The sequence below is a fragment of the Notothenia coriiceps genome, unplaced genomic scaffold, assembly GCF_000735185.1.
Source record: "Notothenia coriiceps isolate Sejong01 unplaced genomic scaffold, NC01 NC01_scaffold00019027, whole genome shotgun sequence".
In the NCBI taxonomy this organism is placed as follows: Eukaryota; Metazoa; Chordata; class Actinopteri; order Perciformes; family Nototheniidae; genus Notothenia; species Notothenia coriiceps.
This window is the reverse complement of record NW_011351728.1, coordinates 1-9,808: the sequence shown is the minus strand read 5'-3', so window position 1 is coordinate 9,808 and position 9,808 is coordinate 1. Positions and strand designations below refer to the sequence as shown.

At 37.6% G+C, this 9,808-nt stretch overlaps 1 protein-coding gene and 1 long non-coding RNA gene across 4 annotated transcripts; one reads left to right on the top strand and one right to left on the bottom strand.

The window, feature by feature from the left end:
- Positions 1-747: 747 nt before the first annotated feature.
- rpl15 (ribosomal protein L15) lies at positions 748-2,966 on the top strand (the record flags this gene model as incomplete). Its single annotated transcript, XM_010778484.1, has 2 exons — positions 748-920; positions 2,608-2,966. Coding segments are annotated over 2 exons (479 nt in total), but the record flags the coding sequence as incomplete, so codon positions are not given.
- A 3,311-nt stretch (positions 2,967-6,277) lies between these two features.
- LOC104951751 (uncharacterized) lies at positions 6,278-8,153 on the bottom strand. Of its 3 annotated transcripts, none has more exons than XR_799045.1 (2): positions 8,091-8,153; positions 6,278-6,467 (listed from the first exon to the last, which is right to left on the bottom strand). It is a non-coding gene; the product is annotated as an uncharacterized lncRNA (long non-coding RNA). The 3 variants fall into 3 exon arrangements; XR_799046.1 differs by having other exon boundaries at positions 8,060-8,131; XR_799047.1 differs by lacking the exon at positions 8,091-8,153 and adding an exon at positions 8,007-8,031.
- Positions 8,154-9,808: the final 1,655 nt, after the last annotated feature.

The window sequence follows — 9,808 nt, the reverse complement described above, 5'->3', positions numbered from 1 at the left end:
TAAGAGCTTCTGGGAATTCCCTTGAAGTAAGCTGGCCAGAAGGTGGGCGGTGATGAAACTTCCAATGCCAACTGTATTACTTGATGATAAAGAGGCTGTTTCTGAGCTCCAATCAGGACCAATGAAAGAAATTAAAATAAAACAATTTGAAAAGTATTAACAAATTATTGTACAACAACACAATACTTAGAACACTACCTTGCGCACAATGTCCCACAATGCATCTCATTTTGTGACATGTGCACTGAAGAGACTTGCACTTATTTGCCCTAGACTTCTACTCTGACGTAGTTAATTATAAAGTTATTACCCTATCCGATAATAATCCAACGCAGAGGCAATAATGTAATTCATTATCTTGTATATATTTATATAGTCTTAAAGTCACAACCGTCCCTTTTAGTGTAACCTTAATGCTGATGTGACCCACGATGAAATAGATTTGGACCCCCCTGTTCTACAGTTATTTATTTTTGATTGATACATTTTTTTTCGAACAAGTAAAATTCAATAAAACAAAAAAAATGTTGCAGTACATAGTAAGAGAAATCAAAACAAAAAATGACATTTACAACAAAAGCATTAGCAACATAAACAGTGCCACATCTGGTGTTTGAAAAGGAGTGAGAAGAAGTATAATTTATTTAATCTCACCCGCTTATCCCTAAATGATTTATTTATAATCTGCAATAATTGTAATTTTTATGCATTATTATTAGTATTAATCTGCTTCACCTGTTGTCTAAGAGTTCTTTGCTCATCGTGTCTGTTTCTTTCCCTCAGGTTACGTGGTGTATCGCGTCCGTGTGCGTCGTGGTGGTCGTAAGAAGCCCGTTCCTAAGGGAGCAACATACGGTAAACCCGTTCATCACGGAGTCAACCAGATCAAGTTCGCCCGCAGCCTGCAGTCCACCGCTGAGGTACGAACACTTTATTAAGACTGAAGTCGTGTTCACTGGTTTATAATGCTTCAGGTCACTTTAGATCTACAGGCTGTAAGTACTGCCCCTTAAATTATGTTACCCGGTCGGTCTGATTGCAAAGATAATACTGAATACTGAAAGTAGCATCATTTTTTATTAAAATGTTTCAGTCAGTCTGCAGTCCATGTTACCTATTTGTATTGCCAAGTGAATGCCGAGCGTAGCATCACTTTAAAAACTTTGTCACCTGTACGTCCACTTTATTAATTACACTGCAGAAACAATGAGCCGTGTTCACTGTTTTTAATAACGCTTCAGGTCACTTTAGATCTACAGTCTGTATGTACTGCTCCTTACATGATGTTGCCCATTCTGCAAAGATAATAGACATTTTCCCAGAATCAAGTTTCCTCTGACCTTTTTAATGCGATCAATCTTTGTTTTGGTCTGAACTGCTAAGGGTTGAAGATTTTGACTAGTGACATTTTTCTATTAAAATATATTTTACCTTCATGGCACTCAAAATACTCAATTTATCGATTCCCAATTATTTGAAATGCTCTCACACTTCCAAACAGAAATACCGTGGCCATGTTCTGTATAAAGGCAGTGCACTATAGAGAGGCGAAGTCCCGCACAATCTACTTCCGACCCATGGGACCTTATTTCGGAAAAATGACGTATTGAAGACAATGGAGAGAGAGATTATCTCTCGATCCCGTTTGAATTGCGCCACAAATTACACATATGATTGTCAATCTTAAAAAATAATTTCAATGTAAAAAAAGTCAGTTTTGTCGTAAAACTGTTGAAATATAAGACTATGAAAAATACGCAACTAGAAAGACTACAAATCCCGGTCCCGCATGCTGGCTCTTACGGAACCGACTAACTCCCCTTGTGTGCATGTACAGCTCTCAACGTGCCCAGACTTGGAGTGATTTTCTCCTCCTTTAAATTATCTTTTAAATTGACAAACATCATGTGTAATTCGTGGCACAATTCAAACGGGATCGAAAGATAATCTTTGTCTCTCCATCAACTTCAATACATACTTTTTCCGAAATAAGGTCCCATGGAGCTCCCCGGAGGGACTTCGCCTCTCGTTGCATTATCATTGGAATAATCATAATGTTGAGAGCTGTCAGAAAAGTGACACCAACAGTGGGATTTGATTTAAATAATGGGTTTCTGACACTAAAACTGAGTTTAATGTAATGTCACTGCTGCTTTTATATGGAGCTAATGACACTTTCAGAAGTCATACTCTCATATTGTTTTGACGGCTGTTTTTCAGACATTTGACATGTTGCTGTAGGAAAATCTAAAATGACAGGAATTACCGTGACACTTGACTATGAGGGGAAGGGTCTGCTGTTAAATCCATTGTTTGTAACACTGCAGTGTATTAACCCTACTGTATTTAGTACAAAAAGTGTAGATTCTCCTGATCACTGGCCCCACAATTGTAACCAGTGGCAGGCTTCCTACGGTCATTAAAAACCTGGAAAAATCATTGAAATGGAAATTCCAGGTCCTGGAAAAGTTTTGGGAAAACATTATTTTTCCCAACGTTTTGGAAAAGTCATGGAAATGTAGCTCTCTGAAGAACCGAGCGGAAAGTGGAAAGTGTTACGCTGGCCCGAGGACTGACTTTAACCCTGAGTCTCTCTTTATTCCCCAGGAGCGTGCTGGGCGTCACTGCGGAGGCCTGCGAGTCCTCAGCTCTTATTGGGTTGGAGAGGATTCCACCTTCAAGTTCTTCGAGGTGGTTCTGGTGGACATCTTCCACAAGGCCATCAGACGCAACCCCGACACCCAATGGATCACGAAGGCCGTGCACAAGCACCGCGAGATGCGTGGCCTGACCTCTGCAGGGAAGAAGAGCCGCGGCCTGGGTAAGGGCCACAAGTTCCACCTGACCATCGGAGGCTCCCGCCGCGCCGCCTGGAAGAGACGCAACACCCTGCAGCTGCACCGCTACCGATAGAGGGGCACTGCTCAGCCACAGAAATAAATAAACCCTTTTTATGGTCAAAAGAACGGTTTGTGACTGCGTTATTCAGGAGCTAAATGGTGTTTATTTGTTCTGAGGAGCTCGCCTGATTGAGACTTGTGAGACACTGAATTGTCTGTAGGAACAACGATTGGGATTTAATTACAGGACTAATACAGTCTAAGCATCTTTAACATAACCTACCATATGTTCGTGATAAGATCAAAGTGAGGGTTAAATAAAGTTTAACTTGATAAACACAAGTTCCACCTGGAAGAGACTGCTTTATTTAAGAGATAACTTGTTCATGCTAAGGATGCTCACGTGATCGAGACTTGGGAGAGACATACGATAATACTCTAATGGTCAGATCAAGTCTGAAATGCGACTTGCATCACAGCAGCTCCATGTGTAACATCAAGACACATGAACAACAAGCACTTAACATAACTAGACACTACTGTCTGTAGGACCGATGATTGGGATTTAATTACAGAACTAATAAGCATCTTTATAATAACCAATCATATGTTCCTGAAGGTCAAAGTGAGGGTTAAATAAAGTGTAACTTCATAAACACAAGTTCCACCTGGGTTCCAACCTGAAGTTACGGGATGGGCTGCATGAGACCTCGTGTCCCACAGAGAAGCTCCTCTTCGCCTTACCTGCTTGTTGCGTATCACAGGAATGAAATGACCATCCAGCCAAACAACACACATTTGAAGCTTGGGCTTTGCAGCCAGGTGTTTTTATTTACTTCAAGGACTGTATGTATGGCTGTGTATGTCTGTTTGCTAAAGACACATTATCAAAGGACTTGAAGTTCCAAACCATTCAAAACATCGAGGTCAAGCTGGATCAAGATCATACATCTGTTTACCTCAAAGACACATGAAACAGCACAAATGAAAAACAAAACGCCATGAGAGCACACTTACTCCTGTCTCATTCTCAAACACAATCACTCACACAAATACAAGGTATAAGGAGGTTTAATATGTACGAGTGTGTATGAGTTTGGGAATGAGGGAGTGAGAGAAAAGAGGAAGATATGAGGCGAAAACTGCAACTTGCTGTAAACCAAATGCTGTATATTGTCTCTGTACACACACACACACACACACTTCTCAGCTGATACCACACTTCCACATCCATACCAACACACCTACATCATATTGGTTGCATACATGTATTCAATGGTTGTCAGGGTCCCATTATACAACAGGCCCAGAAAACAAGAAATGACAAGCATGTAATTCAATGGTAAAATGTCACATCTGGTGATATATAGTAAAAAGGAAAATTGAACTATTTTCCCTCCAATATAAAACCCTGTCATTACAAAATGCATGATTTTATACCGGTATGGCGGAGAGATCAAAAGATGTGGTTATAATGAGAGTGGATGGGACACGAGTGGCTAATGTGAGTTTTTTGTTTAATCTGATTCTGTGCAAAAACTAATAATCCACCAAAATAAATGTTGTTGCTAAACTTTGACATATCCAAGACTGTGATAAAAAAATAAGCCGACCCCCCCCGAACATTTCTTATATGGAAAATAACTGCTTTTGTGCATGTTTTTCATAGAAAACGCAAATTCATGTTTTCAACTGGCAGTTAAAGGGTTCAAATCTTGAACATAATTTGATAAGTGAGATTTTTTATTAGGACTGAATTTGATTGAAAGATTTAACCCCAAAACGTTTTTTTTAAATATTAATCTGTTGTCATTTTATAAAAAAAATTGGAAGTGGACATTTTTGTCCCGAATGACTAATGTGTGAGTTTTTTTGTTTAATCTGATTCTGCGCAAAAACTAACTAATAATGCAAAAAAATCAATTTTGTTGCTAATCTTTGACATATCCAAGACTGTTATAAAAAAAAAAGAGCCAGTCCCCAGATATGTATTTATGGAAAATAACTAATTTTCTCTGTTTTCATCATGAAAAAAACAGCGGTTTCATGTATTCAAAATGGCATTTCAAGGGTTAAAATCCTGAGAATTATTACATTCTTGGTATTTTCTATTAGGGCGGAAGTTGCTTTAAAGATTGAACCCAAAAAAGTTGTGAAAAAAACCTTTTAATATAATGTTTTTATCAAAGTATTTTGCAGTGGACATTTTTGTCTCGAATGACTAATTTGTGTAGTCGATTTGTTACACAGTGAATTAAAGACCGATTTGAGAAATTGAAATTGGAATTCCAAAATAGATCGAGAAAATAGCCTTGTTACACANACGTGCAAATCGCAACATCTTGCAAGAAACAGCGTCTGAGGGCTTCTTAACATTTAATAAACTATGAATGTGTCAGACCCACTTAACGGGAAGAAACTCAGCTTTCTGACGATACGAACCATTTTTTGCAAAACGGAACATAAGGGTAATAACAAAGGCTCTGAATTAGCCTTGAGCGAAAAAATGCTAACACACCTAGTGAGTTTCTTCCCGTTAAGTGGGTCTGACACATTCATAGTTTATTAAATGTTAAGAAGCCCTCAGACGCTGTTTCTTGCAAGATGTTGCGATTTGCACGTGGGGTTTAACTGGTTAAGCACTTTTGGCTGCTTGGTGCATGAAAGGCGCTTTACAAATAAAGTATACTACACATTTTCTTGTTGCAATAAAATAAATACATGATAGAGGATTGATATTAGACCGCATGAATCCTCAGTTATATCCATGATAACATGAGGAGTCAAGCCAAGCAACTCTTGAAGAGTTTTTTACAGACACTCCAGAGTTTTAAAGTTGTGTACCATGAGAGCATGCATGCTACTACTTTGACTAGCTGATGCCTTGCTCATGTACAAAGGAGGGCTTTTTAAATACATTTTAAACTTGTGAATCAAAATGATCATTTCCAAAAGCTACACTCTAGCCATTTTCCTTAAAACAGCTGTGAGTATTGCAGACATGCAGCAGATCGATGCATTTAACCAAACCATGAAACTGTAGTATGCATTATTTTTTTGTTTGAATGTGTTTCAGCCCCAGCTTCCCTCATAAAATTGCACCTCCTGGTTTTTAGGCTCTTGACAGATATGATGTTCTTTTAAAATATTAACCTCTGATTATTTGTCAGCCTGAAAAGGTGAACATACTGGATTTTGCAGATAAAGCTCCGGGTTAATTTGGGTTTAAAAACACTTACCCTGCTTGGCTTTACAGCAGAGTCTGTCTCTTCTTGCACTATTTTATCTGTTTCTTTGTGTTTCAGTGTTGGAGGAGCCTGTGACCTCAGGTTTTCATTGACAAAAGTACACTGTAGCTATGTTCGTATAACAAATAAAAGCCTTGAATCCTATGAATCTTGAATATTGGATTCTGCAGATAAAGCTCCGGGTTAATATCACTCACCCTGCTTGGCCTTGTACCCGAGTCTGCGGGCCTTGTCAGGTCTGGTGGGTCTGGGCGCGCGGTGCAGGTTGGACAACTGGCGGTACTGCCAGCAGCGAACACGCAGCAGGAAGCGCATCACATCGGACTGCTTCTTGCGCCATAACTCCTGCATATACCTATATGCTCCCATGTTGACTTAACTGCAGAAGAGAAACAAGTGATAGTTAGACTTCTTTGCATGTCATTACACATTCGCCTTGAGGTGTGAAGATGTACATGATAGAGGATACTACATATATGATAAGATTGTTGATTTAACTGCAGAAGAGAAACAAGTGTTAGACTTCTTTGTTATTACTTTTTAAATGTGTTTTATTTTAACCCATCTCATTTGTCCTGATTGGAGCTCAGAAACAGCCTCTTTATCATCAAGTAATACAGTTGGCATTGGAAGTTTCATCACCGCCCACCTCTTTGAATTTCTTGTCAGCTTTACTTCAAGGGAATTTCATCAGGGTCACTGCTGATGTTTTATTTTGCATTTATTTCAATATTGTTGTAATGTTCTTATTATTCTCTAAAGCACTTTGGGCTGCTTAGTGCACGAAAGGTGCTATACAAATAAAGTGTTTCATTAATTTAGACATTTTCTTGATGCAAAAGAAACACATAGGGGATTAATATAGGACAGCAAGCATCTTCAGTTATATCCATGATAACATCAGTTGAAGCTAAGAAACACTGCAACGTTTTAGAGTTGTGAGAATGCATGCTACTACTTTGACTAGCTGATGCCTTGCTCATGTACAAATGAGGGCTTTTAAATTAATTTTTTAAATTTGTTAATCAAGTCATAACAGCACATGGTTCAAGACCAGGTGGGACGAAATGAAGTACATTTACAAATGCACAATTGATGCTACTTCACTACATTTAACTCCACTTATGTAACTACTTTTGACAAAATGCACCTCTAAAAAACAAACATGTTCAGTCACAAGAGTCAAACAATTTAAATATTTAACAAAAAGTCCATCACAACTTTGTCTACAACAGTAAATGCTACTTGATGCACAAATATTATCTAGTAATGTACCATGTATAAGTCATTATATACACAATAAGCTATTTTTCTGCACTTAACGTTAGGTTACATTAGCTTATTTTTACCCATAAACATTACTGAATGTTTTGAATGCAGGACTTTTAGTTGTGATAAAAGTATTTTTGACATTTTTCCACCACCAATAAGACTATGTGCATGAGTGGTAACAACTCGGTGTCCACATTGCCATAATAACACATTTTCATAGTCACTTTAAACCTGCTTTTAAACACATAACAAATGGTACGGCGACCCAGGTGTCACAACAATTTAAAAACACTGTGAAAATCAGAAAGGAAAAGGAGTCCATGCTTGTTAGAAAGCTAGCATGCTAATGTTAGCCACGTAGCTCACTGATGCTTCACCGGATTGTATGATTTAAGGTTAACTCACAAATACTACATTACAAAAGCAGTTAGGTGTAAAAACCGGTTATAACGCGAAGACATAGATGTATTCCACACATATACGGACAGCATGCTATCACATTAGCTTAGCTACGCTGGCCAGCAGTGTAAACCGCTATCAGACTGCAACACAGCACAGCAAAAACAGAGCTAAATCTGTGTTTTTAACAATGTTTTTCTACAAATAATCCTGGCTTAAGGATGGTTAGTATGCTGTTAGATATTACCCTAAGCAAAACACTCAGATGAAGTTAGATTCTTAATGATTTTAATGGATTACGTTTTGTAGAAATTCAGAAAAACTCGCTTACATGATGGCGTACCAGCCGGAAAGAGAGAGGGGCGGTTACCCAGCATGCTTTATGATAAAAGCGGTGACGCACTTCCTCTGTAGTGCTCATGGGAAATGTAGTCTTCTTTAGCTTTTCAGCCTCAACGATAGATAGAGATAGATAGATAGATAGATAGATAGATAGATAGATAGATAGATAGATAGATAGATAGATAGATGGATAGATGGATAAATGGATGGATGGATGGATGGATGGATTTTTATTATTTTTTTATAATCAAAAATGTTATTCCATTTACACAAACACAATATTATATTGCACATAAGCCCACAAACAAAATGGTTAATGGAACAATTCCAAAATGTCTTAACACAGACATAGGCCTATATAAATTATTCAAACGAAAATACAGAAAGCATTTTATAACAGATACAAAAATATTGATATATCAATAAATAAAAACACAAGACAGATTTTAACCCACATACGGACAGCGATCACTAGTTGCATTCACTGAGCTATTGTGAGTCATGGCACAGCTATATACTCCAAAGCCAGACTGAGGAAAACACATTAATTACTAATTATTTTTTGTTTTACTAAGTTTTAAAAGCCATGCAAATGTTTTAAAAAGGCCGATCACACAATTGCCACTTTTAAAAGTTCATAAATGGCATTGTCTTGTCAAATTGTAGACTTGACCAAATAAGCTTCTAAAAATATAGCTGTCGACCAAAGCACACGTTTCTATTAGCAATAAGTTGCTTACTTAGATCCCATTGTTAGTCGTTTTAATTTGGTAGGCTATGGGAATGTGCAACCATCATTGTTTGATTGAAGGAAACGGTGTGTCTTAATTCTATAAAAAGGAAAGAAAACACTTCATTTGCACATGAAGCCATCTGAGGTGGGTTTTATTAAGTTTTTGATATCATTTATTGTAAACTGAATCCTCATTTCCAAGAAACCACATGATCAATGTATACTGTCTAAAGCTCAAGGCTATAGGGTCTATTGAAGGAGAGAGCACTGAGGCTGTAAAACATTATTACTCTTCAGTGTGTCATCAGCATTCTTTAACATGTACGGTAATGATTTATCGGACTAGAAGCCTGATAACAGTATAATAAGAAACAGATTGGAAACACCCTGATAAGTTGTATGCAACGATCTGCTACTCTATCAGTGCTGCATGGTTTCCAAGTACGGGTCAAAAATGATTTGCAATACAAAATTCAGAAGAGTCTGGTCATGATATGTAGAGGCAAAAGGGATAAGGACCTCAACTTCCCAGATGTGTATCCATCATGGTATTGCTATTTGTTTGTAATAAAAGCAAAATCTGGTAATCTTAATTACGTATCAAATGTGTGATGACGGATCAAATGCAGTAACTGCTGTATATTATATGCTCCTATATGGCAAATCACTGATTTTATTAATTAACTATTAATTTGTCAAAACAAGCTCATGAAAATATATATTTGTAGGCTACAGCACAGATCTTTGGGTTATTAACAACTGTAGACAGAATCTTAATTTCCATGAAACCACATGATCAATATGCCGTCTAAAGCTCTATTGAAGAGAAAAACATCAGTCATCAATATCATCAATATCAGCTACTTTCATTAGCCCTCTTCAACGTGTACACAAATGATTAATCTAACCAACTATGTGCAACTCTGACTACTTTTAAATCCAGGCTGAAGACTTTTCTTTTTGCCGCTGCTTTT